We start from the raw sequence: 20310 nt of genomic DNA, 5'->3' as shown, positions 1-20310 counted from the left end.
TTCAATTTTTTTTCAAATTTTCGATTCAGTTTTGTACCCATAAGAAAGAAATATATCAATTCAAACAATGTGGAAGGAAGCAATTTTAGCAATGCCACAATGGCCACCATCAGTTGCAACATCTCTAACAATTCTCATATATCCTTCCTCACCCCAACCCCTCCCCCATGAGTTGTGATTGTAATTCCTTGCTGCAAACGCTTTGAGTTTCTTCATATGGACAGTTACTGTCCGTGGTAATGCCCTGCACGTTATTTTGAAGTAACAAGTTGTATGCGTTAGTCATTAGTCCACCCTTGCAACCATTGTTTTGTGCAGAGCAATCTATCAGCTGTTGCTCTGAAAGTGAGATTTGTTCTTTGTTTGCTATTTGATACGCTCCTTCTATAGCTGCCACCGCTGAAAATGCTCAACAACAGCCTAGGATGCAGATATTCAAGCCTAATTACTCTATTTAAAAACCAATGACATTTTTAAACTTTTCATTTTTAACCTTAATGACGAGTTTTAATTTATAGCTACACATAAGTCCACATGATTCTAGGGACTTAATTATAACAACACAAAATCTAATGTTATGACATACTTTTAGAAACACATTTATCGTGTCCAGTCAAATTACTATTATATCGAATTAATAAATGTGAACAAGAACTGGTCTTATCACATACACCTTGATCTTTGATTTCTGTGACACTGTCCCACTTTCTCCAGTTCATGCTATATGGAACTTCAGTCACACTATCATATTTAAAGGACGTTGTTGATTCTTGCTGGGATAATAATGAAGTGTCGAGTTCCATATATGATGTTGTAAATTCCTCAGTGGTCAGATCAACATATTTGTTGACGGCTAACTTATAACGTTGAGTTCCGTTCTTATTGAATGATTCGATGAATTTAACGTTTTTCTTAAATGTTTTGAAGCGATGTTCCTTTTCTATCTCATCTTTGTATACACGTTCATGACGAGCCATCCATTTTTCATGTCTTTCAAGTATTGATAATTCTTTTAAATCGCGGGAAGTTATTATAGAGGCACATACGCTAAAAATGAAAAAAAACAAAACAAGAATGGTAATATTCTTGAGGCAAAAATTGAAAGCCATCGACAGTAATTAGTAAATGGTAATGAAATATTGAAATACGAACTAGTTAAAACCTAAAAGAAAGGCTGAGTATAACTACATATTGATCTTAATAGAATTTATGTAAATGCAATTCCGCAATATTGAGAATTTTCATGTACACACATTCCCAATTGAGATTAAAATGTCTAAATATCATTTCGTTTTCCAGGAATGGACCTATTGTAACTTTTTAGGAGACTTAGCTAGGACGACTTCAAGGCAAGTTAAAATAATACAAAAACTGAGTAATCTTTTCTTTTTTTGTGGTTGTGAAGTAACAAACAAAAGAAAAGGTATGTATTTATATATTATTTCAGCTATAATTGATACTCCTCCGATTCAAAAAGAGGACTTTCTTTCTTTTTTAGTCTATTTAAAAAAATGACATTTTTCTTTTTTTGATAACAATTTTTCAAGTAGCATGTTTAAGACCAAAAGATCAAAGGAAAATTTTGTACATTTGACATAACTTTAATTTATGACCACATCATCAAAAAAATTTCATTATTTTCTTAAACTTCATCCCAGATCAAATTAGACCATTCTTCGTAAAACTGAGGGATTAATAACTAAAAGAAGTTTTTTTCTTCAAAATTCTTACATGCTATGGAACATAGCCCACTGCATGAATCATGATGTCTCGATAGCTAAAGAAAAAGGAAAAAAAATATAAAAGAAAAGAAGATTAAGTCAACAATTTATAAAAGGTGAAAAATATATTACTACGTACAGTTAGACCATTTGTCGGATTGTTCGCGTGATTTTGTGCAAGGGCTATGTTAATCTATTTCGTTATATTATAATTTCATCATACGTACGTCCCCGAAAGTTCTTTCAATATAGAATCTAATTTCAAAATAATATTCCTATAGTTATTAGCAACATTTACACTAGTAGTTCAGGATCATTCCTGTAGGAGTACGACCTTGTGTATGAAAATTTAGGTGTGACAAAATCAGCACCTCAAGTCATTTAGGTGCGTTATTGATTTGCTCATTTAAAATGGTTTATTTTTACAAATATTTTTATTTTAAGATGGTTTTAAATTTTTGCCTCTCCAAGTTGCTGGTTTTTAATTTTTACCAGCATACATTTGGCTGCATCTGTCATTATTGGACGTGAAGTCCTGCTTGGCATCTTCGGACTTGTTCCAAATTCGACGTTGATCACCAACTTTTATTCTTCTTTTTCCAAAGAGCTAATATTAATTGTACAAAAGTTATAATGGATCAAACGTGTACAACTTTCATTAGTGCGAGGTGCACTTTGTTAAAGTTGAACTATTTGCAATCATAACAAACTATATTGACCCCACTTTTACTTCTTTCACAAATCACAAATACTTTTTTCCAATATGTGAATTATTAGCAGTTTAATATTCATGGCTATAAATTATTTTTGTGTCTCACCCATCACACACACAAAAAAAATACTCATTTTAATTGATTCCTTGTTCTTTGTGGGCTTATCATTCCAGGGGAACAAATATAGGATATAGCCACCATCGTTGGTGAGCAATTCTTTTAATTTATTTTATATCGACTTTCTTGTGTATCTCATGTTTGGTGCCGTTGATCTGTCTAATAAGAGAACTATTCGAGGGAACTATATAATGTACGTATCACTTATAAATGCCTTCTCTTCGCATGAATCAGACGAAGAACATCCAGTACTTAATTAGAAAACATGATAGGTTTTACTAATTTGATATATGTTCCTTGAAAACTACTCTGCTTTTGTACACTAGTAAAAAAAATAGAAAAAATTTGTAGCTAAAAATCAAAATTAGTTGTTAGTCCTATTCAGTCAAGAATTATCAAAAAAAGTCATCTACCTAACTAAGAGCATATATCTAGAGTTACCTGATATTATTATCTTAACATATTTTGCCTGAATTAATAGACTCAGAGAAATATCTATTTTAAAAATAATTTTACGCATAAAACTTCAGCACACACCAATTAAAAGTACTCATATCAAACATTAAAAGAAATATATCAACATACAAATATGTCCTCTGTGATAAGAGGAACCAAATATAGTACATACATAAATACTCCTATATAATATAATATAGGATGTGATTTTCCAAACAGGTCTTGAAAACCTTTTATTCAAACATTACACAAAAGAAAACAAAGCCAAATTATTTAGGTCCCTTAGAAGTCATACTCATCGCGATCCAACATAAGCCAAGATCCATCTTCTTGTTGGACCATCCCTTTGTGCTTCTCAACCCACCACATCCCAGGAATACAATATTCGTCTTTCAGTATGTTCCACTGCTTGTTGACAAGTGAGATATCACGATTCACCTCTAGTTTAAAACCCGCAAAAAGTCCTAAACCTTGAGTGCCAGCAACTCCATGCAAGTACGGCTCCAACAAATGCCAGCTAGCAATTTCTCCAGGAGGTTTCACATAGGGAGATTTTGTTGTATCAATCATTAGCTCCTTCCCAACGTCAAAATATCCAATAGGTGGGTACTTAGGTACAATATCCATTAAGTTGTGAATCCTCAAGATATGAAGATGCTTCAGTTTGTCAAATGTTGCCTTAAATTGGATATCTCCAACTTTAGGACTTGCGAATGCAAAAGCAGTCACTGGAAACTCCTTGCCATTACTTGCTTTGTTGATTTTATTGAAAGCTATGTCAACTGCATTCATAGTTGCAAGTGATGCACCTAGGCTATGTCCAGTCACAGTTATGCTCACCTCTTCATCCTTATATTCCTCCACCAATCTTTTCACTTCTTTGATCACCTAAAACCAAGAAAAAAAATAATGATTATCAGACACTCCCTCTTTAGCTTCAGTGCTGACAGTTTAATTATATCGAAAAAACATGGAATATTATCTAATCAAGTTAATGTACCTGGTCTCTGACACTAGTTTTATTAAACTGTGATCGTGAACTTGCTGATGTATAAACATTATAGAAGCCATGATGCACCAAAGGTTTAAACAAAGGAAGCAAACCTCCAGCACCAAATATTTTGGGTGCTGGGATGAGTAAAAATTGAAGGTCATTAACCCACTCCATCTTCTGTATAGTTCCTCTCCAATTAATAACAATGTCCCTCCTTCCTAGTGAAGCTTTACCCTCATCAGTAGCCACAGCAATGTATCCCATAAAATTTGATTCCTTACTCCATGCTTCTCTTGAAAATGATTTCACGATGAAAGCATCGGGAAGTGGAATGGATGAGGTAGCATAGAAAAATTTGGTAACGCGATACTTGTTTGGGTCAAGTCCAACTTTAGTAAAGAAATTTTCCATCGAGTATCTGCTAGCTCCTGCATATTTGGATGCACTCTCCATGATGAAAGTGTCATAAGTTGCCTGAGCCAATTCTCCGTAATGAATGATATATTTACGAAGATCAACAGCCAAGGGGTTTAATAACCCATTCCAATTGTTTTTCCCACTAAGTTCTTCCCATTTTTCAGCCGTGCTACCCATATTTTTGTCTTTTTTTTTTTTACTCTTTGTTTTTATTTGGTATTGTGAACAACATTAAGCCCGCGAATTTATAGTGAAGCAATTACTTCTTTGATCTCTAAGGTATCTTATGCATGAAACACGTTTTGAGTTTTACTTTTTTCTTTGTTAACAAGGTCATAATATCTGTCGCAGTGCTAATACTAGTAATTATTGAATTTCTGAACTACATCCGTCCCCCCAATGCAATATCACATACTCCCCTCGTTTCAAAAAGAATAACCAATTTCCTTTTGAATATATTTTAAAAAGAATTATTCCTTTTTTTCTTATTAATACATTAATATTAATCTTTCACATGACATATTTAATGTCACAAAGATTAAAGGGTATTTTGATATATTTGACATATTTTTAAATTAAAACTACAAAATAAAAAAGTCTTTTCTTTTTGTTAAATTCCGATGCCGAATCAAAGTAGATCATTCTTTTTTGAATTGAGGAAGTATTTTCGATGGACGCACCTATTGAGTCTCCAACTACTGGTTATAAATTTTTAGAGCCTTCGCCTCATTTCACTACTGAAAATATGAAATTCTTCTCCTCTTCTATTGTGTTTTTTTTTTCAAATGTGTATATTGTGATTTCTCTCCGCCATTTAAGTTCACTAGAGTTCTCTAAGTTGCATTTCCGCTATGAGGAAATCCTATCCTGTATTTATGAACCAGGTTCTTAAACACTGTACAAGATAATCGCTTTAACAACTCGAGATAATGTAAATCCAAACTCCAAGAAGGGAAAAACCACATCAAAGTTTTTACTAATTCAAGATTTATCACTTAGTTAATCTATGAACTTAACACTATAAACTCCCTTTCAATTAACTCTAATCGAAATTTCTGTTCTCGAAGAAGTCAAACTCGCTTCTTGTTACAAAAATTCACAAACTCTTCTTCTATCTCTAACCTCAAAAAGTCAAACCCATTTCTTGTGACTCTCTCTCTCACTTCTTTCTGGACATTGATTCAAGCAACGAATTAATGTGACTCAACGAAGTTCTAACTCAAGAACTTCTTTTGTTCTCTCTTTAGCGAGGTTTTAACCAAACTAACCATTATATAAAGCCATTCACCAAAATAATATGTTTTTCTAAAATTTTACAAAACTAATATAAACGTATTCCACAGTAACGTTTTAGGATATATTTTATTTTTTAAAAGTTGATGGCGTCAGATTGATATACGTTACTCAAAGTAACGTTTTACTCCTAAAACGTTACTCATAGTAACGTTTTAGGAGTAAAACGTTACTGAAAATAAGGTTTTAGGAGTAAAACTTTACTTACAGTAACGTATATCAACCTAATGCTGTTAGTTTTTTTTAAAAAAAATATACCCTAAAACGTTACCGTGAAATACGTTTATACTAGTTTTGTAAAATTTTAGAAAAATGTATTACTTTGGTAAATTGTTTTATATAATGGCTTAGTTTGGTTAAAAATTCCTCTTTTTCTAACTAACCTAAGCCCTTACTATATTTCTCTCTTTCTCTCTTTAGCTCTCAACTCTCTCGTGAATGTGAAGACTGATCTCCCTTTCTCTTACCTCGTCTTTATATTGAAAAGAATTAGCTGTAAATTAAACTTATTCTTTTCCCTCTTGAACTCATCTTTCTTGTTTTCCTTTTTTGTATTGAGTACGTCTCTTAAAAGACTTTCCTCTTTTGACTTGAATTGCTCCTATACGCGTACTCTTCTTTTTATTCTGCTTTTTAGTTATTTGCTTCCCGCCTTTATCATCCTCTTTGAATCCTGGTTCTAGATAGATGAACCTGCTTCATACATTTCTGGGCAGGGCGAGATGGTTGAGGTTCGATCTAGCTAGCTCGAGCATTAATATTGTTGTTACAATTTATAATCCATTGTTAATTATCAAGGGCGCATATTTTTGTATCATATGTGAAAAGCTCAATATTCAAAATCAGACCAATAAATTTTTTTCTTATTTGATCTATTGATCAACATTGGAGCTGTTTTGCATCTTCCATGAACTTTAAAACTGTTAGCGTCATGACAAAGATTGACAAATCTTATTTAAACTCAAATAAAACTAGTATCGATTTTGTTCGGCCACATATTTAATTTTTTTGGAAATAATTCAACATGCCCTAACACCTGTCCCGCCACACATGGTGTTAAACCCGCTCTATTGTGCAGAGTCTAAATTTCGCTTGAGGATGATGTAATTGGACCATGAACTTAAATTAGATTTGAAGGGCGTCACTCACTTTAATTTACATATGATTTTAAATTTGTGTTGCAAGTTTATCAAATTGTTCAGATTTCAAAATTTTAGTCTTGATTCAAAGTCTTGTGAAACTAAATGAATATTTTTCTTAGAAGTTCAATCAGAGCTGTCAATATGGGCTGATCCATTTCATTCGAGCTAATTCATATAGGTTTTGAAATTTGACGAATCAGGTTAGGCTAACCCATTTTTAATGTGGACCAAATTATGATCGATTAGCCCACAAGTATGTGGGCTACGAACTTTGCCGAGCTAATCCTCTTTTCTTAAAAGTATATCTTTTCATAATTTTTTATATTAAATTTTAATTAAACAATATTATCATAAAATTTGATAAGACAATATCACATAGTTACTATTTCTATAATTTTAAATAAAAATAGAAATAACTAAATAGAAATATTAACCTAATTGTTTTCTAGTGATCATAACAAAACACAAAAAAATATGACTGCATTCCATAGGCTACGGCCTATTTAGTGATTTCTTAGAAATTTTAAAGAATTTTTATTTTATTTAGTACATATTTTATAAATATAATTTGTATTTAAATTGTAATATTTCGAACTTTAAACAGATTTTGAGTTTAGATTCTTATTGTTTTTAATTTTCTATTTTATTTTTATTTGACCTACGGGTCAACCCTATCTATATTTTTCAAGGCCACAAATCGGCACATTTATTCAAGCCAGACAAAAAAATTATTTTCTTAAATGAGATTAAAAATCGTAATCCAACTCTATCAAATCACGAATTAGATCAGATTGGCCCAACGAGCCAAGACCATATTAATGATTTGAAGTTATATGACTCGTTAAAATCAACTTTAGATATTGTTGAATGAAGTCGTGAATGTTAAAAAAGCCTTATTTTGAATTTTTATTTTATTTTCTTACTGAAGTTACTACTACTATTTTCAAAAAAAATGTGTGTGATGCAACAACCAATTAAAAGATTCGAGCAATAATAACTGACCCAACAAATATACTCCATCCCAATAGAATCACAAATTAGATATTGAAATTTCACAAAACTTAAATGAAAGATTATGAAAAGATTTTGTGTCGGGAAATTCTGTCTGCTTGTCAGAAGTGGATAAAACTTAAATAACAACGTCCAACTATAGTCTCATGAAATATTTATTAAATTTGATATAAGTTAAATCTATATTACTAGTCTAAAATTATTATTAATTTTTGACACATTTGATGTTCCATAACTACAAGTTCTAATCAAGTATATTGAAATATACCCAATTGATTTGCATTCAATATTTCTTATAACTGGTCCTAATTAATTTTCATTCAACATTTCTTATAGTTTGCTTTCTTTTCTAATTTCTTGTCCATATTTTAACACAAAGGCCCCAAGAAGCAGAAAAGACAATATCGCATAAAATTCATTTTAGGGAAAAGAAAATTCATTTTAGGGAAAAGGGTCTGATATACCCCTCAACTTTGTCATTTAGAGCTGATATACCCCTTTTTATGAAAGTGGCTCATATATACCCCTACTTGTAAACAAATGACTCACATATACCCTTTTCCTCTAACGGAAATGAAAAAAATAATAATTTTAATCTAAATTTTTATTTTTTTTTCTAAAAAATATAATTCTATATGAGTAAATTTAATCCTCGTCAAACATATTTTTTTTGACTTTTTTTTTGTTTCAGTGACTAATTTATAATTATTATTTTGATAATCAAATTTATTTATGTTTCACTAATATTCTTGTAAAACTTATTGTAGATGACCAAATTTTTTCTTCGAATACGAAATTAAATTATAATACACACAAAAGAAATAGTTTTATTTTTTTTCTCTTTAAACTAAGGAATGTAAGAAAAAAAATTAAGAATAAGAAACTCAAATAATTATAATAAAAGAAGTCAAAAAATAATTTATGTATGAGAAAAATTAAAATATACTTTGAACTTTGATAGAAGAATCATATATATCCCTAAATAATTTTTTTTTAAATTATAAGTAATAAATATAAATTTAAAACTAATTTTTTAACTTCCGTTAAATGAAGGGTATATGTGAGCCATTTTGTAACGGCAGGGGTATATGTGAGCCGTTTGTATAACGGTAAGGGCATAAATGAGCCACTTTTATAACGATGGGTATATCAGCTCCAAATAACAAAGTTAAGGGGTATATCAGACCCTTTTCCCTTCATTTTATTATACGATATGGCCATACATTTCTAGGTCTAATTAGACTTTAGTAAAGAGGAGTTCCTTCGAAATTCAATAAGATCTTATTAGGCGTCTAAAATCAATCTTTAAATAAATATTATTTTTTTACATAAAAATATAAGAGGTTGTTACATTTATATTATTTAATTTCTTAAAAATGTGAAGTTATTAATTACTAAGTATTATTTTAATAGTCAATTTGTTTTAACTATTCCTTTTCAGGAGAGATCATCATATTTATAGAGCATAAATTAAGAATATCAAAAATGTAATTTTTACTGAAAAAAATTATATAAAAATAAAAATATACATCTTTAAAAAAGAAGAGGACTCGAAAAAAGTTGAGGGCTCAAATAATTCTTTTAGTTGCTTTATGGTTAAGCCGCTCCTCTTACTTCCACATACTTTGACACTGTTTCTGAAATGAAGGTGTTGTAACTAAGTAGCTCCAGCTGATTCCCCATATTGAATGATATATTATTTTTGTAATTAAGTTAGCGTTTGATTATAGATTTTTAATAATAAGAAAATTAAAAAATTAGAGTTGGATTAAATTTTCAATAGTATTTTGTCATAGTTTTTTAAAACATATTTAGTGTTTTTCTAAAAATAAAATATAAATATAATTTATATTCATAATTTTTAAAAACTATTAAAAATATTCATATGTTTGACATAAAATTATCATCTTTATAATTAACTAGATAGTACATTGTCCTAAAATCATAATACAGTATTTTGATAAAAAAATTTAATAACACAATTACTAGATGTTATAGTTTGTTAATTACAATTAATTACGAATATCTATGATGAAAATAAATAGATTATAACAATGGTATTCATTAATTATTCTTCGATATAAAAAAAAATTGTGCGATTTCAAATTTCTTCTTCAATCTCTGTTATTTCTTTGTTTTATTTTTTCAAAAAAGAAAAAAATAAATTTTGTCCCACCACCCCTGCATTTTCCTATTGCAGTTACTTGATTTTTGGCTTTTTTTCAAGAAATGTGACAAATTGGCATTTCCAGTTCTGCAATAAAAAAGCAGAAAAAGATTTCTTTCTTGTCTGGTAAGTTTTACTTTTTACATTTTACCATCTTTTGGGGTTTTTGAATTTTTATTTTTCTTTTGATTGCTTGCAAATTCAGTTATTCCCTCATCATTTTCTCTTTTTTTGATGATTTGGCTTGTGAAATGCATCTCCAATCCAAATATCAAATTTTATATTAAATTTGGTATCAACATTATTTTTGGTCCTCATTGCACTAAATTTTACATCAAAAAAATATATTTTTATCTCTTTTCATTACAAATTATTTCGAAAACATTTCCCGTAGTAATTCATAGTGAATGTCAATTACTATTTTATTGAACGTTTAATATTTTCGATTACTTTTAAGTATATCGTATTATTTGTTTAAAATTTATATGTTTGCATTTTAAATTTTTGTGAAGGTTAATTGTAGCTATGTCAATTATAATTTATAGTAAAATTAACATAAATTTAATTTTTTTATATAAAAAGTCATATATACAAAAATTAATTTATAAAAAACCTAAATTTTATATCTAAAATTAATATTATAAAAATATTACATAAAAATAATTAAATATACAAGAGATTTAATTAAAACATACAATTTATTTAATGTTTAATTAAAAGTTTGGTAATGAAATAATTTTAAAATATTCAAAAAGTGAATTGGTGTGATGAATAGTGTCACACAAAATTTGGTGTAAAATTGATCTGGGTTGAACCTCAAAATGTCAAATTTTACACCAAATTTAGACTTTGGTGTAAAATTTGATGTTGAATTCGAAATGCTCCTTTTTTAAAAAATACATAACTCAGCTCTTAACAAACTAAAATATTGATATGTTAAAGAAATAATTACACTTTTGCTAAGGGAATCCATTAGAAACTAAAATATTGTCATTTTGAAAAATTTCCTTTTCCTTTTTTGCTACGGGCTTAAAAGTTCTAGGATTGGGTAAAGGTATATAGTCACCCACTTTAAGGATCACGCAGCCCATTCTTCCAATTTGGCCTGTGACCCATCTCCGGATAGAAATTAGCCCACCAAGCCTTACTATTTGGGTCAGCCCAACATCCTACTACATTGATGCTCATATATCGTGTATATATATTAAAAACAAACAAACAAACTTTCAATATAATTTGCACAGATAGACCGCCTAATCAACTATAGATGTATATGAATTTTCTAATTTTTTTTTGTAACTATAAGTTTGCATCAATACGTAGACTAAAAAAGATTGTCCATCTTTTAAATAAGTTAGAGCTAGTTAATTAACTGACAAGAACTCATATTGTTGTTATAAAGGAACCATAATACGATTTGCATATATAAAAAACAGGATGCGGTCTCCCCATGCTCAGGAAAACCTTTTATTCAAACAATACATGAAATAACAAAACAACAATTTGAAATCCAACTGGTTTGATCTCTCAGAACTCATACTCATCACGATCCTGGAGAAGCCAAGCTCCATCTTCTTGTTGAACCATTCCTTTGTGCTTCTCAGACCACCAAAGGGGAGGAATACAATGTTCATCTTTCAGTACGTTCCACTGTTTGTTCACAAGTGAAATATCGCGATTCACCTCTAGTTTAAAACCTGCTGACATTCCAATTCCTTGAGTCCCAGCAATTCCATGCAAATATGGTTCCAATAAATGCCAGCTCACAGGTTCTCCTGGAGGCTTCACATACGGAGATTTTGTCGTATCAATCATTATCTCCTGCCCAACGTCAAAATACCCAATGGGTGGGTATTTCGGAACAATATCCAATAAATTATGAATCCTCAAGATATGAAGATGCTTCAGTTTGGAAAATGCATTGAGAAAATTGACATCTCCAACTTTAGGACTTGCAAATACAAAAGCAGTCACTGGAAACTCCTTGCCATTACTTGCTTTATTGATTTTATTGAAAGCTATGTCAACTGCATTCAGAGTTGCAAGTGATGCACCTAGGCTGTGTCCAGTCACAGTTATGCTCACCTCTTCATCCTTATATTCCTCCACCAATCTTTTCACTTCTTCCATTACCTAAAAGGAAATAATGAATTGAATTGTTAGATCGAATCTATAGGTAATATATGAAGTAAAAGCATTAACATGATGCGCGCACCTGATCCCTAACACATGTTTTATTAAACTGTGATCGTGGATTTTCAGTTGTATAAATGTTATGGAAGCCATGATGCACCAAAGGATGAAACAAAGGAAGCAAACCTCCATCACCAAAAACTTTGGGTGCTGGGACAAGTAAAAATTGAAGGTCATTAACCCACTCCAATACTTGCAAAGTTCCTCTCCAATTAATCACAATATCCCTCCTTCCTAATGAAGCTTTTCCCTCATCAGTAGCCACAGCAATATATCCCATAAAATTTGATTCCTTACTCCATGCTTCCCTTGACAATGATTTCGTAATGAAAGCATCAGGAAGTGGCATGGATGAGGTAGCATAGAAATATTTGGTTACACAATACTTTTTTGGGTCAAGTCCAACCTTAGTAAAGAAGTTTTCCATAGAGTATCTGCTAGCTCCTGCATATTTAGACGCTCTTTCTGAGATGAAAGTGTCATAAGTTGCTTGAGCCAATTCTCCGTAATGAATGATATATTTACGAAGATCAAGATCCAAGGGGTTTAATAGCCCATCCCAATTGTTTTTCCCACTAAGTTCCTCCCATTTATCAGCAAATATGCAAGCCATTATTCTTTTTCTTGATCTTTTATGTTTTTTTCACTCTTTGTTTTGTTTTCCCCTTGGTATCTGATCAACGTTAAGCCCTTGAATTTATAGTGCAACTTTGTTTCTATCATGCAGAACAATAATTGAAATGGCCAAGCAATAATACTAAAAATTACTAATAATTTCTAACTAGATAAAGCTGTACCCTTATCATCACCTTATGGGCATAAACATATATAGAGCTGTCACATATAGGGATGGAAATATACAGAGGTAAGGATAAAACTGCACATATACTCTTCTTGGTTAAAATGAATAAATTAAATCTGTCACAAGTTTAAAAAAACATGTCAAATTGGAGGATCTAGATTAAATTTGGACGTTTTAAAATGAGTTAGATTAATAAATTAAATCTGTCACAAGTTAATTCACCCGACTCTTATCAATAAGTTCATTTATTTTTGGTTCTATAATTTATTTGATTATCAAACAAAACTAATACTATTTATCTCACCGCCATATATCAATGATTCAATAAATAAATAGGCATATAAATCTTTTGCAGATTAGAATCGTTTCCCGTGTTTCTGAAGGGTTTAAACTTTGTCATTATTGATACATTATTTATGTTTTTGTAGGTAACTTTTCTTGAGTTACCAAACCATAGTTACTATATAAAATTACATGTAGCAAGTCTTTTCTTGGTGGTTATCATATTGAATGTATTTAGCATTTACAAACTGTAATCTAAAATGAATTTACACATTTGTGGCTATAAATTATTATCTAGTAAAGTAAATATTTTAAAATTAAATTACTTTTATATATAGAAATATAATACTTTCTTTGTCCATTTTTAATCGTCATATTTTGTTTTTCAAAAGTCAATTTGAAAAATTTTTCAAAGTGATATTAAATTACATTAATTCGATATTTTAAATGAAGAACTTTCATATACAAAAAATATCATAAAATATAATTTTTTTGCATATCAATATAATAAAATATATATATTATAAACTGTTAGTCAAAAATCTTATTATTCTATTCTTTAAAAAAATAAAAAAATTATGATAATTAAAAATAAAAAAAATATAATATTTTTTATTTAATTAAAAAGGAAACACGTGATAGAGAAGATCGTAAAACTTTCTTGGAATACGCAATTCAATCATGCATGTAGGAGATCATATTGATATTGTAAAAAAAAACACTTTGAATTATTAGTGTATTGAATTAAAAAGCATATCTAGTGACTAGTAGTACCAATCTACCCACTAAGCTAATCCCTTTCATGATAGGTCAGAAAAATAAAAATAAAATAATGAGTAGCTTAGAAAAATCAATATACCACATGGGACATACAACTTGTCCCGATTTAAGCATGTGGGGGATCATTGAAATATTTTAGTCAAACAAACAAAAATAAAATATTCCCTTTATTTAAAAAGAAAAATTCTATTTTTTTTAGTTTGTTTAAAAATAATTATCATTTTATCTTTTTGATGATATCTGAATTTTGACTTTTCACATGACATATTTAAGACCACAAATTAAAGGACATTTTGATATATTTGATATATCTTTAATTTAAAACCATAAGATTGAACTTCTTTTCTTAAACTCAGTTGCAAATTAAATTAGGTCATCATTTTTGAAACAAAGGGAGTAATAATCACATGAGAATTCTACATATATTTACATTCTATTAATCCTCTTTTCACAATATACAATACGTAGTGATTAGTGGCGAATCTAAGATTTTTTCTTGGAGATTTAAAAAATAAAAATATAAATATGTAATAAGCCTTTAAAATTTGAAATTTTTGAATTCTTTTGGATTTAAAATCACACTTTTAGCACTGAAAAATAAAGAATAAAATGCTTTAAATGGGATCCGAACCAATGACATACAACTTAATTTCAAGGGACTTGTCACTGAGTCTTCAACTTCTCTTTGTTATTGAAGAAGTTCAAAATATATATACCTACATAAATACAGAAAATTTACTTTATATATACAGTGTAATTTTTTGTCCAGAGGGTTCAGGTGAACCACCCGAAGACCACGTGATCATCCCTGGTAGTGATGCTCTGAAGATCATTGATTATAGGGAAAAGGGTTAACAATGCCCTCTATCTATTAGAAATGGTTAAAAATACATTCCTTTCGTATTGGTTTTAAAATGTCCTTAATTTTTTTTAGGTTCAAAAATGCCCTTTCATTAATAGAAATATGACATAAAATTTAACTAAACATTAAATAGTCAATTTTCATTAGTCTACCTAATTTTTTTATCAAATAAAAAAAAACCACCCATCCCAACATCGAAACCCATTTTCACCGTCAGTTTTATAACTAGAAGACTAAAATGAATTCATAATATCTGACTCATCTCGTATGCCTAGAGGTCCTGCAAAATAAAACCAATTTTTTGAGAATAAGAAGCTTTAATAATGAAAAGTGTATTTACTATACGTTTATGGATATTTAGATAATTCCCCAAAGATTTTAGGACAAAATGCCCTAAAAGAAAACAAAAATTGGTGAGATTTGGTCGTCTGAACTCAAGTGAAAACTTAAGTTCATTTTAAGTAGACCCTTATATGAACTCAAGTGAAAACTTAGTCAATTGAAATGCTTTGAACTTGACTTTGTATTGAGGTTCATTATGACTCTAAACCACAAGCGATGCACTTCTCACACTTGGAAATAGACTTTGACATAGATGAACAAATATTTTATCACTTGATCTAAGTTGATACACCTATAACAAATGATTTGAATCATTAGAGTAGAATTATGAGGTGTTACAGAGGAAAGTGACAGAGTAATTAGGTGGCTAGGTTTTGCTATTCCTAAGTTATCGTTTCGTTGAGTAATTAACACATAAATTAGTGTGCTTTATGAAATTTTCTCATCAAAATATATTTGAGAGTTATTTTGTTTCTTGAAAGGAAAAACTACCTTATTCGACATACATTTTTACCAGATATACTAATTCTATTTATACTTTCAAATAATTACATAAATTATTTGATATACAAATCAATTGTATCTCTCTCGCCTCTCTCCTTCTTTCCTTAACCTATGTCAGTTCTCTCCCCTTTCTCCCAATATGCTCATCTCTCTCATCCTTCTAGTAACTAGTTTTTTTTATACAAACTAATTGTATTTATGATACAATTATCAATCAGATGTATAAGTCAATTATGTCATTCTCTCCGTCTGATCTCGCTCAACTCCCCCTCTCTCAATTAGGGCTGGACATAATTTGGTCGAAATCGAAAAAATCGATCGAACTGTTTTTTTTAAAATTTCTATTTCAATTTTTTTGTTAAATCAGTCGATTTCGATTTTCAATTTTAACATTTATAGTAATTTGACTCGATTTTCGGTTTTAAAATTTTTTATTTCGATTAACCGAAAAATTGAATTTATGTACTATATATTTACTACATATATATTTTTAACTTTTAAGAGTTACCTATTATTGTCTGTCAAGTGTTAAGTAACCCAACTAAGCCCAATATCCTAAATCCTTATTCACCCTAAATCCCTAATCATAATCACATTTCACACCAAAGTCCAAACTAAGTACTGCCTTGCCTTCTGCCCTTCTGCGACTGCGCGAGTGAAGAACAACCGCACGTTCGTGACTGCGTGAGGCGGTGAGTCATCGACCTAAAGAGCAAGAACAAGCAGTAAGCACTCGTGCAACGTACACTTAGTTTTTGCACTTTGTATATGTGCAACAATGCAGGATAACAGTGCCGGGCAGTAAGCACTAGTGCAACACTGCACTTAGTATGTATGCAATAATGCAAGTCACTTATAAAGTGCACATAATTTGTAGGTAGTACCTAGTAGGTAGTGTAGTAGTAGACATTAATATGTAGTGTGTTACTGATCAGTGTTTCATATATGTAAAAATCAAAAAAATTAACCAAAATTCTAAAACCGAACTGAACTGAATTTATTTCAATTCAGTTTCAATTTGTATTTTTTCAAATCGAATTCCGAAAAATCGAACCAAATTTCATAAATCGAATCGAACAAATCGAATACCTAGACCTACTCTCAATCTTGCTTGCCTCTCTCCTGCTTCTAACATAGAGTTACATTAGCTAAGGAGTCCGGTTACATCTCTAAAATTAGTTATTTTTGAAATTTCCTCTATAAAATTTTAACAAACAAAAACTTTCCAACTTTGCTAAGTTTTTCCACCAATAAATTGTATGCCAGAAACCATATAAATAAATGATATATATAGTGATTTTACTAAAAAAGGAAATGTTATTATCAAACTTTAATTATTTTATTTATCGTGATTAATTACTTGCATATACCTTTATGTAGTTTCTAGCATAATTTTTTTTATTCTATCCATTCATCATGAGCATGGTTGACCATAAATCTCAACTTTATTTGAAATTTACGAATTAGAGACAAAAACAAATCTATATGAGATTATACTTTTCCTAAAAGTAAAGACGAAAAGAGCATTCGAAGAAATTTAATAAAACAGAGTTACAAAAACAGCTGTAGCAAAAGAATAGTAATTAAAATATTGTTAATAATTAAAATATCCTCCGGGAAAAGAGGAACTATAATACATAAATACTATAGGATGTGATTTCCACAAAGCTTAAAACATTTATTCAAACATTATATAGAAGGAAACAAACAATTAGTGATCATGTTTAGAATTCTAAACTCCCAGACTCAGAATTCATACTCGTCACGATCCATCAAAAGCCAAGATCCATTTTCTTGTTGAACCATTCCTTTGTGCTTTTCAGTCCACCAAAACGCAGGAACACAATATTCGTTTTTCAGTATGTCCCACTCTTTGTTGACATGTGAGATATCGCGATTCATTTCTAGTTTAAAACCTGCTAAAAGTCCTAAATCCTAAACCCGAACGCTAGTCTGATTAAATTGTGAACGGGCGCTTTCTGATGTATAAATGTTATAGAACCCATGATGCACCAAAGGTTGAAACAAAGGAAGCAAACCACCATTACCAAAAACTTTGGGTGCTGGAACAAGTAGAAATTGAAGTTCATTAATACCCTCCAGTGTCTGAATCGTTCCTCTCCAATTAATAACAACATCCCTTCTTCCTAGTGAAACTTTACCCTCATCAGTAGCCACAGCAACATAACCCATAAAATTTGATTCCTTGCTCCATGCTTCCCTTGAAAATGATCTTGTAATAAAAGCATCAGGAAGTGGAATGGATGCGGTGGCATAGAAAAATTTGGTCACTCGATACTTGTTTGGGTCAAGTCCAACTTTAGTAAAGAAATTTTCCATCGAATACCCGCATATTTGGATGCTCTCTCTGTTATAAAAGTGTCATTGAGCCAGTTCACCGTATTAAATGATATATTCAATATCCAAGGGGTGTAATAACCCATCCCAATTGCTTTTCCCACTAAGTTCCTCCCATTTTTCAGCCATGCCAGCCATATCACTCCTCTCTTTTCCCTTTTTATGTATTTCTTTTTTCTTTTTTTTTTGGTTTTCTACAATATGGTTCTTCATTTTGCCGATCTTCAACTGCCAATTTATAGTGAAGAAACTTCATTTTTTAGCTTATTATGTAATATGCTTGTAATTTTTTATTTATTGTTAACTAGGTCATCATCCAAGAGTTCTCAGATGATTCAATCAATACGCGTATCAAACTTCCATATAATTAAATTCTCTCTTGAAAATACAAAGGATTCGGTTATTATTCCATAACAAAATATGCGTAATCAATTATTTAAAGCCTTATTACGTTGCCGCTATATAATCTCGTTGGCGTGGTACGCGAATCCACTACGCAGGGCGCCTAGGCTAGTTTTTAAACTAGCAGTAATTTTTAATTTTTTACTTATTATTTCACCATTATAAGTATTGATTTTTTTAAGTCCTCGTAGTTACTTTTTTGAATTACCAAATGCGCGCAAGTCGCAATATAAAAATATTTTATATTTATATTTTGATGGTAAATTTGATGTAGCATTAAAATTAAAAAAAACTACAACTTGGTACAGTGAGCGGCAACTTGGTACATCTATAGTTTAAGCAAATCTTGTAGATATTGTAAAAAATGATCGAATTGTTAGTGCACTAAATTTAAACTCATTTCTTGTATAACCAATCCACCCCATAAGACAACAAATATAAAAAAAAGTGGCTTGGGAAAATGTATAGGGATTGGAAATCCATCATGCCAACTTGGAATATCCGGGTTCAACTACATGATCATTGGAAAATGGAACACTTTACAAATAGAAAATAACGTCACTTAGCACATCATCGTTTCATTTTACTGGTTTATTATTTTAAAATAAAAATTTATTTTTATTTATCATTTTTAAAATAGATGGAATTTTTTTTGGAAAGTCATGTTTTAGCATCAGTAACTTATTTTTCAAATTACATCCAAAATCTAATAGCACTAAACGTATATTAATAGGTATTATAACAAAATATGTATATTTATAATTATTTTTTAAGGAAGCAAATTTAAAATGAACAAATAAAAGTAAACGATGAAAATGTTTTATTATAAGTAGAAATTTGGCCATGCGGTCGTGGGATTGACAACGTTTACATGCGATTTTATGCTGGTTCCATCTCATGATTCCATATCATGAGATGTGATTCCATATTCTTCAAAAATCATGATTTGGGAATATCGTATCATAATTTGAGATTTTTAACACAAAAATTGATCTACGAGTTTATATTTTGTTAAAACAACTCAATATTTATATCTTACTAACTATTGTTGTCATACGTCAATAAAATTTATAATTATATCATTACTTTAAAAAATTTATTATTTTCACCGACATAAATTTATTATTCTCATCAACATAGTCACTTTAACACATACCAATATCGATTGTTAAAGTGATGAAATATTTATGGTCTATGAGCATGAAAATATAGTTGTGGAGGATATTGAGCAACAAATGGCTCAAAGTAACAATATTAGCTCGTCTTCTCGATCATATGATTGAGAAATGCAAGTTCAATGTGAGGAAATTGTTCATATTATGTGGGAGAATTATAGAAGAAGCTGCCCATCTTATTTTTACAAGTCTTATACCATCTTACTAATAAGCATGTCGTAACTCTCTCATAAACCATCAAAATCGCTTAATTGACTCAAGTCATTAAAATCGCAAGAAATTAAGAGTGTGTTTGGTATGACGGAAAACATTTTCTGGAAATTGTTTTTCAATTTTCCCATGTTTGGTTGCGGTAAAAGTTTTGGAAAATGTTTTCCAAATCAACTCATTTTCCTCAAAATTAAGGAAAATGACTTCCCTTCAAAAATTAAGGAAAACATTTTCCAAATCTTTTTTCCAATTTCAAATTACATTTTTTTGGAAAAACATCAATTTTTTAAAAAATAAAAATATTTTCAATATCAAAATTTTATTTTTTCACCCAATCCCTGACCACCCTCCCCCCAGCCCCCCTCCCCT

At 30.1% G+C, this 20310-nt stretch overlaps 2 protein-coding genes and 2 pseudogenes across 2 annotated transcripts; all 4 read right to left on the bottom strand.

The window, feature by feature from the left end:
* Nucleotides 1-108: 108 nt before the first annotated feature.
* Nucleotides 109-1109, bottom strand: LOC107010071 (annotated as a pseudogene).
* Nucleotides 1110-3076: 1967 nt separating this feature from the next.
* On the bottom strand, nucleotides 3077-4646 carry LOC107009258 (phospholipase A1-IIgamma-like). Its single transcript, XM_015208563.2, has 2 exons — nucleotides 4008-4646; nucleotides 3077-3895 (listed from the first exon to the last, which is right to left on the bottom strand). Exons 1-2 carry the CDS (start codon nucleotides 4593-4595, stop codon nucleotides 3290-3292), a joined length of 1194 nt encoding a protein of 397 aa, XP_015064049.1. The 5' UTR covers nucleotides 4596-4646; the 3' UTR covers nucleotides 3077-3289.
* A 6776-nt stretch (nucleotides 4647-11422) lies between these two features.
* Nucleotides 11423-12884, bottom strand: LOC107009242 (phospholipase A1-IIgamma-like). Its single transcript, XM_015208546.2, has 2 exons — nucleotides 12247-12884; nucleotides 11423-12164 (listed from the first exon to the last, which is right to left on the bottom strand). Exons 1-2 carry the CDS (start codon nucleotides 12835-12837, stop codon nucleotides 11559-11561), a joined length of 1197 nt encoding a protein of 398 aa, XP_015064032.1. The 5' UTR covers nucleotides 12838-12884; the 3' UTR covers nucleotides 11423-11558.
* Nucleotides 12885-17475: 4591 nt separating this feature from the next.
* On the bottom strand, nucleotides 17476-18366 carry LOC107009245 (annotated as a pseudogene).
* Nucleotides 18367-20310: the final 1944 nt, after the last annotated feature.

Source organism: Solanum pennellii, chromosome 2 (genome assembly GCF_001406875.1).
Source record: "Solanum pennellii chromosome 2, SPENNV200".
NCBI classification, from domain to species: domain Eukaryota; kingdom Viridiplantae; phylum Streptophyta; class Magnoliopsida; order Solanales; family Solanaceae; genus Solanum; species Solanum pennellii.
Note: the sequence above shows the minus strand (reverse complement) of the source record. Positions and strands in the feature narration are given on the sequence as shown.